The 17830-nt window shown below is 37.6% G+C and overlaps 1 protein-coding gene across 5 annotated transcripts in view; it reads right to left on the bottom strand.

Moving 5' to 3' along the window:
- COL4A5 (collagen type IV alpha 5 chain) overlaps window positions 1-17830 on the bottom strand; it is a 236518-nt gene that overhangs the window by 47069 nt on the left and 171619 nt on the right. For all 5 annotated transcript variants that reach the window (XM_043570931.1, XM_043570929.1, XM_043570928.1 and 2 more), the window contains exons 30-34: window positions 16039-16152; window positions 10772-10939; window positions 9787-9876; window positions 8919-9068; window positions 6815-6913 (exon numbers count right to left, since the gene is read on the bottom strand). In XM_043570931.1, the coding sequence (XP_043426866.1) occupies window positions 6815-6913; window positions 8919-9068; window positions 9787-9876; window positions 10772-10939; window positions 16039-16152 (621 nt within the window). The remainder of the gene's footprint in view (window positions 1-6814; window positions 6914-8918; window positions 9069-9786; window positions 9877-10771; window positions 10940-16038; window positions 16153-17830) is intronic.

Genomic DNA, 17830 nt, shown 5'->3' with positions numbered 1-17830 from the left:
GTTTAGACATTCTTCCAAGAGCTTAGGTGCCTAAGCTGTGTGGTGTTACCTAGGTATTTTCTAAGGACCACAATGTTGCCTTAAACATTTTTTATTTTCTTTGTTTCTTCCACACTGACTTCCAACTCAGGGAAGAGAATGCAGAAGATGTGAAGGATAGAAAGGAAGAGAATTTCTCTTTCCAACTATATTAAGGCAACGTAGTAGAGTCTAGAGCAGAATAACTGACCTGAAGGATGCTTATGAGGATGGAGACTAGCTGATCTTAATTCCTTAGGAACATAACTAAATAAAGTGGTTTAAAAAGCAGCAAGAGAGGGCTGGATAGAGGGAAGATGGGGGCATAGGAGGACGCTGGGCTCACCTCATCCTGCTGATCACTTAGATTCCACCTACACCTGCCTAAATAACCCAGAAAACCGCCAGAAGATTAGCAGAACGGAGTCTCTGGAGCCAAGTGCAGACGAGAGGCCCACAGAAGAGGGTAGGAAGGGCGGTGAGGCGGTGCGCGCTCCACAGACTGGCGGGAGGGAGCTGGGGCGGAGGGGCGGCCCGCTGGCCTAGCAGAGCCCCCCGGTCTGGCTTGCAAAAGCGGAGGGGCCGGACGGAGAGGGTTCCGACAGCGAGCGGGTCTTAACATCTGGAAGGTTATAAGTTAACAGCTCTGCTCAGAAAGCAGGAAGGCTGGAGGACAACGGGAGGAAGAATTGCTGAGCTCCGGGATGACAGAGCTCAGTTTGGTGGGGTACAAAAGCACTTGCCAGTGCCATCTCCCTCGCCCATCCCCCTGCCAAAATCCCAAAGGGAACCAGGTCCTGCCAGGGAACTTGCTTGCACCCCGCAAAAACCGAACGCTGTGCTTCTGTGGATCCATCCCTCCGGCGGCGGCGGTGGGTCTGACTCCCTCCCGCTGCCACAGGGCCCCTCCCGAAGCGGATCACCAAAGGAGAAGTGAGCTAAGCCTGCCCCTCCCACCCCCTTGCACCTTGCCTATCCACCCCAGCTAATACACCAGATCCCCAGCACCACAAGCCTGGCAGTGTGCAAGTAGCCCAGACGGGCCACGCCACCACACAATGAATCCCGCCCACCCCTAGAAAAGGGGAAGGGAAGGTACACACCAGTTTGACTGTGGCCCCAGCAGTGGGCTGGGGGCAGACATCAGGTCTGACTGCGGCCCGCCCACCAACTCCAGCTATTCAAGACAGCACAGGGGAAGTGCCATGCAGGTCCACACCACTCCAGGGACTATCCAAAATGACCAAACGGAAGAATTCCCCTCAAAAGAATCTCCAGGAAATAACAACAGCTAACAAACAGATCAAAAAGGATTTAAACAATATAACAGAAGGTGAATTTAGAATAATAGTCATAAAATTAATCGCTGGGCTTGAAAACAGTAGAGAGGACAGCAGAGAATCTATTGCTACAGAGATCAAGGGACTAAGGAATAGTCAGGAAGAGCTAAAAAAATTCTATAAACGAGCTGCAAAATAAAATGGAAATGACCACGGCTCAGATTGAAGAGGCAGAGGAGAGAATAGGTGAACTAGAATATAAAATTATGGAAAAAGAGGAAGCTGAGAAAAAGAGAGATAAAAAAATCCAGGAGTATGAGGGGAAATTAGAGAACTAAGTAATGCACTAAAGAGAAATAATATACGCATAATTGGTATTCCAGAGGAGGAAGAGAGAGGGAAAGGTGGTGAAGGTGTACTTAAAGAAATAATAGCTGAGAATTTCCCGGATCTGGGGAAGGAAAAAGGCATTGAAATCCAAGAGGCACAGAGAACTCCCTTCAGACGTAACTTGAATCGATTTTCTGCACGACATATCATAGTGAAACTGACAAAATACAAGGATAAAGAGAAAATTCTGAAAGCAGCGAGGGATAAACGTGCCCTAACATATAAAGGGAGACCTATAAGACTCGTGACTGATCTCTCTTCTGAAACTTGGCAGTTCAGAAAGGAATGGCAGGAGATCTTCAATGTGCTGAACAGAAAAAAATATGGAGCCGAGAATCCTTTATCCAGCAAGTCTGTCATTTAGAACAGAAGAAGAGATAAAGGTCTTCCCAAACAAACAAAAACTGAAGGAATTTGTCACCACTAAACCAGCCCTACAAGAGATCCTAAGGGGGATCCTGTGAGACAAAGTACCAGAGATATTGCTACAAGCATAAAACATACAGACATCACAATGACGCTAAACCCATATCTTTCTATAATAACACTGAATGTAAATGGACTAAATGTGCCAACCAAAAGACATAGGGTATCAGAATGGATAAAAAAACAAGACCCATCTATTCGCTGTCTACAAGAGACTCATTTTAGACCTGAGGACACCTTCAGATTGAGAGTGAGGGGATGGAGAACTATTTATCATGCGACTGGAAGCCAAAAGAAAGCTGGAGTAGCCATACTTATATCAGACAAACTAGACTTTAAATTAAAGGCTGTAACAAGAGATGAAGAAGGACATTATATAATAGTTACAGGGTCTATCCATCAGGAAGAGCTAACAATTATAAATGTCTATGCACCGAATACCGGAACCCCCAAGTATATAAACAATTACTCATAAACATAAGCAACCTTATTGATAACAATGTGGTAATTACAGGGGACTTAAACACTCCACTTACAGAAATGGATAGATCATCTAGACACACGGTCAATAAGGAAACAAAGGCCCTGAATGAGACATAGGATCAGATGGACTGAGAGATATATTTAGAACTCTGCATCCCAAAGCAACAGAATATACTTTCTTCTCGAGTGCACATGGAACATTCACCAAGATAGATCATATACTGGGTCACAAAACAGCCCTTCATAAGTTTACAAGAATTGAAATTATACCATGCTTACTTTCAGACCACAATGCTATGAAGCTTGAAATCAACCACAGAAAAAAGTCTGGAAAACCTCCAAAAGCATGGAGGTTAAAGAACACCCTACTAACGAATGAGTGGGTCAACCAGGCAATTAGAGAATAAATTTAAAAATATATGGAAACAAACGAAAATGAAAATACAACAATCCAAACACTTTGGGACGCAGCAAAGGCAGTCCCGAGAGGAAAATACATTGCAATCCAGGCCTATCTCAAGAAACAAGAAAAATCCCAAATACAAAATCTAACAGCACACCTAAAGGACCTAGAAGCAGAACAGCAAAGGCAGCCTAAACCCAGCAGAAGAAGAGAAATAATAAAGATCAGAGCAGAAAAAAACAATATAGAATCTAAAAAAACTGTAGAGCAGATCAACGAAACCAAGAGTTGGTTTTTTGAAAAAATAAACAAAATTGATAAACCTCTAGCCAGGCTTCTCAAAAAGAAAAGGGAGATGACCCAAATAGATAAAATCATGAATGAAAATGGAATGATTACAACCAATCCCTCAGATACAAGCAATTATCAGGGAATACTATGAACAATTATATACCAACAAACTGGACAACCTGGAAGAAATGGACAAATTCCTAAACACCCACACACTTCCAAAACTCAAACTGGAGGAAATAGAAAGCTTGAATAGACCCATAACCAGCGAAGAAATTGAATCAGTTATCAAAAATCTCCCAACAAATAAGAGTCCAGGACCAGATGACTTCCCAGGGGAGTTCTACAAGACGTTTAAAGCAGAGATAATACCTATCCTTCTCAAGCTGTTCCAGAAAATAGAAAGGGAAGGAAAACTTCCAGACTCATTCTAGGAAGCCAGTATTACCTTTGATTCCTAAGCCAGACAGAGACCCAGTAAAAAAAGAGAACTACAGGCCAATATCCCTGATGAATATGGATGCAAAAATTCTCAATAAGATACTAGCTAATCGAATTCAACAGCATACAAAAAGAATTATTCACCATGATCAAGTGGGATTCATTCCTGGGATGCAGGGCTGGTTCAGCATTCGCAAATCAATCAACGTGATACATCACATTAATAAAAGAAAAGAGAAGAACCATATGATCCTGTCAATCGATGCAGAAAAGGCATTTGACAAAATTCAGCACCCTTTTGTAACCCTTCAGAAAGTCGGGGTAGAAGGAACATACTTGAAGATCATAAAAGCCATTTATGAAAAGCCCACAGCTAACATTATCCTCAATGGGGAAAAACTGAGAGCTTTTTCCCTGAGATCAGGGACACGACAGGGATGTTCACTCTCACCGCTGTTGTTTAACATAGTGTTGGAAGTTCTAGCATCAGCAATCACACAACAAAAGGAAATCAAAGGCATCCAAATTGGCAAATATGAAGTCAAGCTTTCGCTTTTTGCAGATGACATGATATTATACATGGAAAATCCGATAGACTCCACCAGAAGTCTGCTAGAACTGATACATGAATTCAGCAAAGTTGCAGGATACAAAATCAATGTACAGAAATCAGTTGCATTCTTATACACTAACAATGAAGCAACAGAAAGACAAATAAAGAAACTGATCCGATTCACAATTGCACCAAGAAGCATAAAATACCTAGGAATAAATCTAACCAAAGATGTAAAAGATCTGTATGCTGAAAACTATAGAAAGCTTATGAAGGAAATTGAAGAAGATATAAAGAAATGGAAAGACATTCCCTGCTCATGGATTGGAAGAATAAATATTGTCAAAATGTCAATACTACCCAAAGCTATCTACACATTCAATGCAATCCCAATCAAAATTGCACCAGCATTCTTCTCGAAACTAGAATAAGCAATCCTAAAATTCATATGGAACAACAAAAGGCCCTGAATAGCCAAAGTAATTTTGAAGAAGAAGACCAAAGCAGGAGGCATCACAATCCCAGACTTTAGCCTCTACTACAAAGCTGTAATCATCAAGACAGCATGGTATTGCCACAAAAACAGACACAGAGACCAATGGAATAGAATAGAAACCCCAGAACTAGACCCACAAACGTAGGGCCAACTCATCTTTGACAAAGCAGGAAAGAACATGCATTGGAAAAATGACAGTCTCTTTAACAAATGGTGCTGGGAGAACTGGACAGCAACATGCAGAAGGATGAAACTAGACCACTTTCTCACACCATTCACAAAAATAAACTCAAAGTGGATAAAGGACCTGAATGTGAGACAGCAAACCATCAAAACCCTAGAGGAGAAAGCAGGAAAAAACCTCTCTGACCTCAGCCGCAGCAATTTCTTACTTGACACGTCTCCAAAGGCAAGGGAATTAAAAGCAAAAATGAACTATTGGGACCTCATGAAGATAAAAAGCTTCTGCACAGCAAAGGAAACAATCAACAAAACTAAAAGGCACCCAATGGTATGGGAAAAGATATTTGCAAATGACATACCGGATAAAGGGCTAGTATCCAAAATCTATAAAGAATTCACCGAACTCCACACCCAAAAAACAAATAATCCAGTGAAGAAATGGGCAGAAGACAGGAATAGACACTTCTCTAAAGAAGACATCCGGATGGCCAACAGGCACATGAAAAGATGCTCAACGTCGCTCCTCATCAGGGAAATACAAATCAAAACCATGCTCAGATATCACCTCACGCCAGTCAGAGTGGCCAAAATGAACAAATCAGGAGACTATAGATGCTGGCAAGGATGTGGAGAAACGGGAACCCTCTTGCACTGTTGGTGGGAATGCAAATTGGTGCAGTCACTCTGGAAAACAGTGTGGAGGTTCCTCAAAAAATTAAAAATAGAACTACCCTATGACCCAGCAGTAGCACTGCTAGGAATTTACTCAAGGGACACAGGAGTACTGATGCATAGGGGCACTTGTACCCCAATGTTTATAGCAGCACTCTCAACAATAGGCAAATTATGGAAAGAGCCTAAATGTCCATCAACTGATGAATGGATAAAGAAATTGTGGTTTATATACACAATGGAGTACTACGTGGCAATGAGAAAGAATGAAATATGGCCCTTTGTAGCAACGTGGATGGAACTGGAGAGTGTGATGCTAAGTGAAATAAGCCATACAGAGAAAGACAGATACCATATGGTGTCACTCTTATGTGGATCCTGAGAAACTTAACAGAAACCCATGGGGGAGGGGAAGGAAAAAAAAAAAAAGAGGTTAGAGTGGGAGTGAGCCAAAGCATAAGAGACTATTAAAAACTGAGAACAAACTGAGGGTTGATGGGGGGTGGGAGGGATGGGAGGGTGGGTGATGGGTATTGAGGAGGGCACCTTTTGGGATGAGCCCTGAGTGTTGTATGGAAACCAATTTGACAATACATTTCATATATTGAAAAATAAATAAATAAATAAATAAATAAATAAATAAATAAAGCAGCAAGAAAGAGTTTTATTAGAAATAAGGAAAAAATCCATGTGGCCTCTGAGGGTGATTCATGCTGAAACAGACTACCAAGGTAGGTTGTAAAATTTTCATCCCTAGAGACTTTAAAAAATAGAATCAGCAGCCACCTTTACATGGTTTAATGATTTTCTTGTCTGAAGGCAAAAACTAAAAAAAAGGTAAATTTCTCAGCGCCTATCAGATAACTGTCTCATTTACATATGTTGCAATGTACGTAAATAAAACACAGCACCTTATTTAGATATACTTCTGATTCTCTATACATCCTCACTGCCTCAAAAAGAAGAAATTGAGCCAAAATTATTCTACAAATCTTGTCAGTTGACGCTTGGGCCAAATGGCAACATTTTTGCTAAAAAAAGAGCTCCAAATCTCAGTAGTTACCCAAGCATCTTGTGATGAAAAGATCCAAAACATCATCGCATATGATAAATACATAAAATTTTTCTAGGGTTTGAGATCAGTCATTACATTGCTACAGGTGGTCTATCATACTTACCTGATGGTCCTGGTAATCCAGGTTGTCCACTCAGTCCAGGTTGCCCTGGGTCTCCAGGCAAACCCTGGTAACCTTTTGGTCCCGAAACTCCAGGAATACCTTCCAAGGATGAGTAGAGGGAAGACAAGTTAAGTTTATGGGCTAAATGGGTGATGGGTATTAAGAAAGGCACCTGTTAGGATGAGCACCGGGTGTTCTATGTAAGTGATGAATCAATAAAGTCTACTCCTGAAATCAATATTACATTATATGTTAACTAACTAGAATTTAACTATAATAAAATTTTAAAGAATCTTAACCATAAAAATAATTTGACAAGGCAAGCAACCCAAATTCTGAACTATGAATCAAATACAGGAACCCATGATATTCTGATATAGCATGAACCAAATAGCACTGGACACATACTAAACTCCTCCACTTTTTATTGAGCTATCATTAAGAAATTCAATGCACTCATTACTGAAATCACTTTCCTCTTTGGGCCTCAGTTTCTTACACTGCAAAATGAAGGAACTGGAGCAAGTTATCTTTAGACTATCTCTTAGATTCTACAACTATCTTTATTTTTTTTTAATTTTTTTTCAACATTTTTTATTTATTTTTGGGACAGAGAGAGACAGAGCATGAATGGGGGAGGGGCAGAGAGAGAGGGAGACACAGAATCGGAAACAGGCTCCAGGCTCTGAGCCATCAGCCCAGAGCCCGACGCGGGGCTCGAACTCACGGACCGCGAGATCGTGACCTGGCTGAAGTCGGACGCTTAACCGACTGCGCCACCCAGGCGCCCCTCTACAACTATCTTTAATAGCCGTATTATATTATAATAGAGTTTACTGCTTCTTATTTTACAGAAGGCATAATTGAAAGAGAAGTCTTATAAGGAGTCATTCAAGAAAGATATCTCATTTTAGCAATACAAAAAATGAGGCAGCCCTGCCTCTTTTCTGACAAGATACAAAACTATAGTAATGTCTTAAACTCTTTTTTGAGAAAAAAATCCCACCACGTCCTGCTCATAGGGAAACATACTATCTGTGTACACACACACACACACACACACGAACAATATTAACGTTTACAAACCAAAAAGAGCCACAAACTTTACTATAAGCTGCAAATAAACACAGCTAGTTTTAAAGTTCCATGTTTTTTTGAAAGGCTATTCTATATAGATTAGATTGTAAGTACTTTATTTGATTCATGCTTATCTACATGTTCTGATGCCTTGTTATATGTTACAGTTTTGTAAAACGAAAAAAGAATTTTGTATTTAAAAAATCAATGTTGGGGTGCCTGGGTAGCTCAGTTGGTTAAGCATCCGACTTCAGCTCATGTCATGATCTTGCTGTCTGTGAGTTTGAGCCCCACGTCGGGCTCCGTGTTGTCAGCTCAGAGCCTGGAGCCTGTTTCAGATTCTGTGTCTCCCTCTCTCTCCCTGCCCTTCCCCCACTCGCACTTTGTCTCTCAAAAATGAATAAAACATTAAAAAAAATAAATAAATAAAAAATAAATGTTATACTTCTTATTTGTTTCTAGTAAAATAACAATAGTAACACAGTTGTTCCCTAAACCTACTTTCAGCAACTTCCCCCAGGGCTGAGATTGGCTCTTCATAGTCTAATACTTGTTATTCTTCCATGGCAGAATAACAATGAACTGCATTTAGAGCCAAGTATGATACGGATATCAAAACACTGCAGGGCAACAATGTACCACTCATTCCCATCTGGCTTCATGGGAAAAAAATTAAAGGCCCAGCAAATTTCCTAAGCACTGAAATCTGTTTTCCAAGTGATTCTGGCCATATATCCATTTCTCTCAACCACATCCTGTACTACTTTCTGGAAAGCCTGAAGGTGACTGCCTTAAGTCTATTTTAAGACTTCATAGTTTGTGATAGATTAAACTACGAAGAAAATACTTAAATAAAAGTTGATCACTGAAATAGTACAAATCAGGTGAAAATTTTCATTACCAAAATTTGATACATCTAAGTGCCTTTTGTTGGTGACTCCTATGCTACAAGTCACTTTTCATGCTATTAAAAATTAAACTTCAGATATACCAGTAAACACATTCACAAATAAATACATTCACTCACCTGGTAATCCAGGGTCCCCCTTCTCTCCTTTTGAGCCCAGCATATCTGGATCCATTGGTCCAGGAGGGCCTGGAAGGCCAGGCTCTCCTTTACCACCTTTTTCTCCTACAGGGCCAGGAGGTCCTGGCTGACCCTGCAAACCATTATCACCTAAAACCGACATGTGTGTGGAGGACAACAGATCAGATTCATCCTTCCAAGATTAATGCATATAAAGATTATTCATATGTTCCACGGTTTGGTAGGTCACTGACCATCCAAAACACTTACGCACCATGGTTATTGTCTATGAATAACTTGAATTCACACACATTTTTATACTAAAATAGCACTTCATATATTTTCTGGGGTTCTTTGACAATTATAGGAATTGTAAAAAAAATCAAAATTTAATACCTATATTTTGTTATTTTGAGCTGAGCATTTACCACATTTCACGGTATCCAAATTATACATGCCACCACATTGAAAACAGAACCTATTTAAATGCCATGTCACATACAAACAAACACAAGTGGGGCACCTGGGTGGCTCAGCTGGTTGAGCATCTGACTCGATTTTGGCTCAGGTCATGATTTCCTGGTTCTCATGGGATCGAGCCCTGCATTGGGCTCTGCAATGATAGCATTGAGCCTGCTTGAGATTCTCTCTCTCTCTCTCTCTCTCTCTCTCTCTCTCTGCCCCTCTCCCACTTGCATGCACACACGCTGTCTCTCAAAATAAAGAAATAAACATTTAAAAACTTAAAAAAGAATATACAAGCAAGCATTGCTCATTTTAAAGCAGTCAAATAAAAATGTTTTGTATTGACATAAAAGATGTTAAATTTTCTCTCTTACATGCATCTGCCACCAACTCTGAATATTACCTTTGAGACCAGGAACACCACTCCTGCCAGGAATTCCCAAAGGTCCTGGTGGGCCTGGAGGTCCCATCATACCCATTTCACCTTTGGCACCTTTGAAGAATATAAATAATTAACTTTTACCTTTCCTTGACCTTGGAAAGATAAAAGGTAAGTTTTAAGATGGCAACTGGAAGACCTGAGGGTTGGAGGGAAGGCACTAAGTCTTACCCCTTTTCAACTGTTGTAACCATAGTGACCACTATTGCCAATACCTATGAATATGAAGACTCACTGTGGTTACTTATCTCCAAAGATGGCCTCACAATGCACAACACTTACCAGTATACACACCCTTGTGTAGCCTTCTCCCCTGGAATTTGGGCTGACTCTGTGCCTTGTCCTTGACTAAGTGACATTGTGACTCCCAAAGCTAGATCATAAGAAGTCTTGTGGCTTTCACCTGGGGCTCTTGGAACACTCGGTTTTGGTTTGGGGGATTCTCTTGTTTGGAAGCCAGCTGCCTTTAGAAGGATAGCAACTACCCTGACTTTATCATAATATAACAATCCTAAGCCATGTGAAGAAACATTATGGATAATCAGAGACATGTGAAGAGGCCAAGGAACAGTCATGTGTCAGAGAAATGCCATTCTGGAAGTAGATCCTTCATCCCAACAGCTCCAGTTGATGCCATCTGGATCAGAGATAAATGACCCCATTCAAATCATGCCTTAATTCCTGACCCACAAAATCTTGAACAAAATAAAAAAGGTTGATTTAAACCATTAAATTCTGGGGTCATTTTCTATACAGCAATATGTAACAAGAAATCTCCCAGAGAAAAAGTATAATGTAAATAACAAAGTGAGTCTCTTGAAAAGACATTTAACACTTTTCCTTAAGGACTAGGTCAATCCAGAAAAGTACAACAAAGGAATAATATAACGGAATCATAAGAGTTTTAATTTCCTGAATCCAAAACCAGAGAAAACTTTAAATAAATTACCTGGAAATCCAGAGGCACCTGCTTTTCCTGGAATCCCTGGTGATCCTGGGGGTCCCATAGGACCAGGTGCTCCAGGAATTCCTGGACTGCCTCTCTCACCAGGGGGTCCTAGAACATCAAACCCAGGAGGTCCTGGATCTCCTTTCTCTCCTGGTATTCCATGTAAGCCTAGTTAATACAACACCAATATTAACCAGTTTTGAAGTAGTTTTAAGAGATGTGTCTGATCATTTTTCTAGCAAACAAGTGACAGACTCCTTTCTATAATAAACCTAACAGTGAGTCAGAGATTCTTTTGGTATCATGCACATAAAATGACCTAACAATCAAACTTCAGGATTTTCAGGTACATTTCTCTATGAAAGTGCTTCTCAAATTATTTTTGGTGAAGGATGAATCTTTTCTTAATTCTTGGTCCATCCTGGACTAATATTTTTCGTAAAATACTGTAAAATGACTAACAGAACTAAAATAAAAAAACCAAAGACATACATAATACATGTCTACTTTCAGCTATTAAATTCAACAACTACAATTACACTGTCAAATTGCTATAAAAGTTTCTAAATGCTTACTCTCAGTTTCTTTTAATTCCAATGCAGACTGGTAACAAGCAGTTTGTGATTTGACATTGGTCCGTTGACTGCATTTGGATTTGCATTGTTCTAAGGTACTATGGATTATTGGGCTATATTTCCATAATCCATAAGAATGACTAATTACTGAGTAAGCCCATTGCATGGACCTTTTTGACTTTATTTTAACCTCATTTTACATGTTCTTTTAATAATACATTACCATAAATTTTTGTTGTTAAATTTTGTTTCCCAGTATTCCAACCAGGATTTTACAGAAAAAATATGACATTGAAAAAATGCTTAACCTTAGTTTTGTAAGACTGAACTACTCCAAGACACAAGATGCTTAGAACATAGGGAAAAGAATTACTCTACAAACACAGAGCAAGTTCCCGCTCCAATACCTATCAGCTATGTGACTTAGTAAGTCACTTAATATTGTTGATCTACATCTGGGGATACAACTGACTGGAAGCTAGAGGCTGAGCCAGGTGACCATTCCAAGGGTCCCTTCAACAATAAGACCTAATTCTATTGTTGAAGGTTCATAGACAATTATTTTTATAATAGAGCAAGATGCTAAGATTTTAAGATCTGTTTGGTGTCATATACCAGCATGTCCTTAAACCAATAAAATTCACTTCGAAGATTAGAGAATTCCGTTTAGTTGGCACAGTGGTGATGGTTCCAATGCTGTCATTTCATAAAAAAAATACTATAAAAATGGGAGAGAGATTTTATATTATTGTATTTGTGAAGTATGATGATACCTAAAAACGAGCACTATTATAGCTCTATATGGATTGCTGCTTATTGTTATATTCCAACTAGTTTTTGACAGCTGAGGTTTTGAGATAAATAATTTGTCCTTTGAAATATGCTCCACAAAAGAATGAAAAGAAACCAAAGACTTAAGTCTGGAGAAATCTTGTTTGTTTTTCAGGTTTAAAGCTTTACTTTAAGATCCAGCTTTTGAGAAAGAACTACAGTACCTGGTAGGCCTGAAGTTCAAGAGGCAGTAGTTACAGTTTAGTAGCAAGATGAACTACCCAGGCAGAAGCAAGTTGCCAAAAGATTGATTAAGTTAGGAGACAAAACTAAGCATGTTAAGATGAGAACAAAAACGTCTACAAGTAGAAGTTATTAGATACTGATTCATGACTATCATATATTAGTAATGAGTAAAGAAACTTACTTTAGGCATTCATTAAGATGTTCATATAGCATATTCTATAAATGAAATGTATTTGCCAACAGAGACACTAAAATATTTACATTCACAAAAAGTAATGCTCTCTTTTTTAAGGTATCATTTTATTTATTTTATTTATTTTTATTTTTATTACTTGTTTTATTTATTTTTTATTTTTTTAAATTTACATCCTCTTTGATGAAAATCAGCTTTACATTTTTATCTCTGATCCTTATATTGCTTTGAATAACCCTTTTGGAACTTAAGCTCCTAAAGATAAGTTAGAATTTAAAACTGAATTTTATTTTATACTATAACAGCTTAGGTACAGAGAACTCAATAATAATTAGTGGATGACTATGATTAAACAAACCCGCATGTACTAGCAAAGATTTTTTTTACTATTATTTGTAGTAGTAACAGATATTATGCTGTACTTTTCATAGCATAGATCTTTTTCATGAATATTGTCAGAAATAGGCATCCTAGTAAGATCAAGAATTAAGATTATGAAATTTCTTAAATGACATTTCTTTTAAATGACAAAACACAACAGAAATGATAAATTCATCCTTATATAATAATAGGAATTATATGGCTATATCTATAAGGGGTAAGTGCATGAGGGGTATACAGATGCTCTTAATTTATTGGCAGCTAAATGGAACCAGTTACTGAAAAAAGGGGAAAAATTCAAAAACACATTATCTGTGAGAACTTTACACACACACACACACACACACACACACACACACACACGCTAACCAAGGGTTTGATAGATGAAAAAAAGTTAGAAAACTTCATAGATGAAAATATGTTAGGAAACTTCATCTATGAAATGACATGACTAATTCCTTGTTTCTTTGTTTAACATTAGTAGCAATGAGGTTGAACTGATTCAGTTATGTACTTTTTCCTGAGGCCAGGCAAGCATTATAATATATTTGGCTCAGGTTAGGGTATGATATGTGAACATGGAATTGAGTATATCTAACTGACCTCTAAAATATTCACTAAAGCAGCGATCTCCTAGCTAATAGCCAGATCAAATAGTAAGAATCAACAATTTCCATTTCTGCCTGGATGAGTAGGGCATGGAATGAAAGCATTTTGGTTATCCTTTGGCATTTTTTTTCTTTAATTTCCCTGCTGTCAAATGAGGAATTGATAATTCAACAGTTCCTTAATTTATAAACATGCATTAAACTGTGTATCCTGCCTTGGAAAGGAGAATGACAAATAGTAAAGTTTAATTAAATTACAGCAGAACGCTGGAGTAAAAAATGCTTGAAAAGCATAATGCAAACATTTTATACTGGGCAGATGACAATATAGAATATTTTGCATTAAGTTTTCTACTGCAAAATGAAACACAGCAAGTATATTAAATAAGCTTATTAGAAAACATTGGTAGCTAGAATTTTAGCCATGCAGTGTAAGTCAGGTATATCAAAATATAAGTAACAGCCTTCCTGATCACCCTTTCATTGAGATGTATGAACAGAAATTACAATGTTTTTGAAATGGGCTAAGATAATTTTCTGCTTTGGTGATATAAATAAATTTATATAAAAAGTGAGTATATGTGGCTAGTATTAAATATAAAATGTGGTCTATCCTATAGTAAAAAAAATCTGTGATTTGATAACATATCTATATTAATAAGAGTGCATTCAACACATTTTCATGACAGTTGCTATTAACTTCATTTGTTTAACCATATTAGTTAAGATCTTGACTTCTATGGCAAAGCATATATTTACAGAAGAAAGAGATGAGATTAAATCAGCAACATTACTTTTCCCCTGCCTGTTCTATCTAGACTTTATAAATTAATATACCTATATATCCATAAGTTAAAAAGCAGAGAACATTGGAAGAATGAAACATTTAGAGTATTAGCTAAATTTGAGAAAGCATAAACCACAAATAGATGTATTCTTATTTTGTTCAGCTTGTTATTAACAGTAGTATTTCCACTCTTGTTTAGCTGTGATTTAAGAATTCAGAATGCTTCCAAAACCTCATGCAATTTTGGGAAATAAAAGAAATGACAAAACACAACAGAAATGATAAATTCATTTTAGCCATCTTTGTGGAACAGTAGGCCAAGACTATAATGACCAAACCTAAAAATTGTTTTTTCTCAAGATCCTTTTGCTGCGTTAGTTGAACAGAATGTTTTTTTCATAAGTGTTGAAGCAGCTACAACAACCTGGTTTGAACAACCTGGTTCAAAGCAACACTGTAAGTTTTCTTATTTTTAAGTCAGTAGTAGTGACATGTTAGGGGCCATTAAAAAAAAGGTACAATGTGCCATAAAATAAAATATTTAAACAGGAAATAAGCTAAAATAACCTTTACTTCCAGGCTTTTTATATTGTTAATTGGTGTTTCTAGATTTTAACATAATAATTAACAAAATATCTATTGTCATTTAAGGGCAGAAAATATATTTCTACTGTTTCAAAATCAATGTATGTACATCTGAACATATTCATGTAAATCATCTGACATATTCATGTAAGTTAAGGAATGATTAAGTTTTTCATATTTGTTTTAACTTCAGGAATTATTACATTGCTTTACAGTAACATACTGGCTCAAGAGTGGCCCTTACTGTGCATAACCAGATGGCTCAGAATCCACAAAACTCAAGTAAGCTCTCACACAAACGTAGAGGAACAATATGATTCTTTATCAGGTTACCAGCTGACAAAACTTGTTTTGCCTATGTATATAAAAGAAGTTTAGGGGCACCTGGGTGGCTCAGTGGGTTAAGTGTCAGACTTCAGCTCAGGTCCTGATCTCATGGTTTGTGAGTTTGAGCCCCATGCCAGGCTCTATGCTGACAGCTCGGAGACTGGAGCATGCTTCAGATTCTGTCTCCCTCTCTCTTTCCCTTCCCCACTTGCGCTCTGTCTCTCAAAAATAAACAAACAGTAAAAAACTTTAAAAAAACAATTTAAAAAAAGTTTAGAGAGCTTATGAGTTGCAAAGCAACTGCTGATTTAGGGGCAAAGGGGGAAAAATTCAACGCACTTGTTTAATTTAAAAAAAGAAAAAGAAATGAGAATGCCTAAAATATATTTTTAACAGAATGTTAAATGTGCAAAGAAATGTTAAAAGATTCCACAAAGGTCTATTAATTCTGTACAGCTACTCAGATCTGAAATAATCAGCACTAGACGTTCTTAGCTCTGTGATTCCAAGACTGCCACTAGCTTAATGACTGTATGCTGTGGCAACATACTGCAATGTTAAACTGTATTATTGTCAATAGATCAATTTTAAATGAACAGGAAGGGAAAATATGGGATTAAAGTAGCTCTTATGCTGTGATCTATACTTTTTCAGTTTTATAATATTATACAAATAGACATGTTACTAAAATCTGTTTTCTGGAAAACTGTTACATAGGTTGTACTTTACTGATGAGCTAACCAACCTCTAATAATGAGTGCTACAAAATGCACATTTATTTACTCCAATCTTACCAGGTTGGCCTACTGGTCCAGGAATCCCTGGTGGCCCTGGTGGTCCCTGAACACCTATCCCTGGAAGCCCAGGAGGTCCCATTGGCCCAGGTTGTCCATTTGGCCCAATATCACCTTTAAGAAATAAATATAGTTTAAATATTAAAAACAACAACAATAGCTGAGTCACTAGTCATTAGGAACCACAACACCCATGTGAAAAGGCACATCATAGTAAGCAGGGATCTTGAAAAGCTAACCAATCATAGAGCAAGAAAAGTACGCAGAAGTACTCACAGAAGATAACAGGAAATGCATTAAAAGTTACAGACTTATAATTTAACCTATGCTGAGCACTCAACTTCAATACTTAAAATCAACTTCACAAAATAATACATAAGATTACAAACCACACATTTCTTTTGCCTGCAACTCATCTATAAGTATCTATAAGTTTGGGTAAGTATCTATAAGTATAAAATACATTTTCAAGTTGCTTTTTTAAGGTAGGTAACCTTTAACATCTTCTTATTTGTTAACTTGGGCCCTGTCCCCATAAACAAGCTAAAGCCTGTCCCATCATCAGTAAAATACTTTGACCATAGAAACTTCACTGTCCCTCTATCTTCTGTCTCTCTTAGTTTAAAAAATTTTTTACATATACTAAAACTCTCTAATGTACTTTGATGGGTTTTGACAAATGTATACTGTCATATAATCACCACCAACATCAAGATATATAAGATACATATATAGTGCCATCAAACCAAAAGGCTTCCTGTACCTGGTTGTAGTCAACTCCTCTCTATACTCTAATTCCCTGGCAACTGCTCGATCTGTTTTACGTCTTATAGTTTTTCCTTTCCCAGTATAGCATATAAAAGCAATCATACAGTATGTAGCCTTTTCACTATGTCTCCTCTCCCTTAACATAATGCATGATGCATCCAAGTTGCTGTAGAAATCAGTAGTTTGTTACCTTTTATTGATGAATAGTATTCCATTATACAAACATGCCACAATTCGTTCATCTATTCACCAGCTGAAGGAAACTGGGCTATTTCCAATTCTTGGCAATTATGAACAAAGCTGCTATGAACACTGGCCTAGAGATTTTTGTGTGAAGTGTCACATTTTTTCTTGGATAAATAACTAGGGGTGGGATTGCTGGGTCATGCGGTAAGGGTATGTTTATAAGAAATTGTCAAAATGTTTTTCTTTTTTTAAGTTTTTCTTTAAATTCCAGTTGGTTAACATACAGTGTAGTATTAGTTTCAGGTATAGAATTTAGTGATTCATCACTTCCATACAACATCCAGTGTTCATCAAAAGTGCACTCCTTAATCTCCATCACCTATTTCCCCCATTCCCACACGCCCCCTCCCCTCTAGTAACCATCAGTTTGTTCTCAATGATTACGAGTCTGTTTCTTGGTTTGCCTGTCCTTTCCCCCAACCATGTTCATTTGTTTTGTTTCTTAAATTCCACATATAAGTGAAGTCATATGGTATTGGTTTTTCTTTGATTTATTTCGCTTAGTATAATACTCTCTAACTCCATCTATGTCTTTGCAAATGGCAAGGTTTCATTCTTTTTTATGGCTTAGTAATATTCCATTATATATGTACCACCTTTTCTTTATTCATTCATCAGTCGATGGACACTTTGGTTGTTTCCATAATTGGGCTATTGTAGATAATGTTGCCATACACATCGGGGCGCATGTGTCCCTTTTAATTAGTATTTTTGTATTCTTTGGGTAAATATCTAGTAGTGCAATTGCTGGATTGTAGGGTAGTTCTATTTTTAGTTT

This window comes from Prionailurus bengalensis, chromosome X (assembly GCF_016509475.1).
Source record: "Prionailurus bengalensis isolate Pbe53 chromosome X, Fcat_Pben_1.1_paternal_pri, whole genome shotgun sequence".
Lineage (NCBI taxonomy): Eukaryota > Metazoa > Chordata > Mammalia > Carnivora > Felidae > Prionailurus > Prionailurus bengalensis.
Note: the sequence above shows the minus strand (reverse complement) of the source record. Positions and strands in the feature narration are given on the sequence as shown.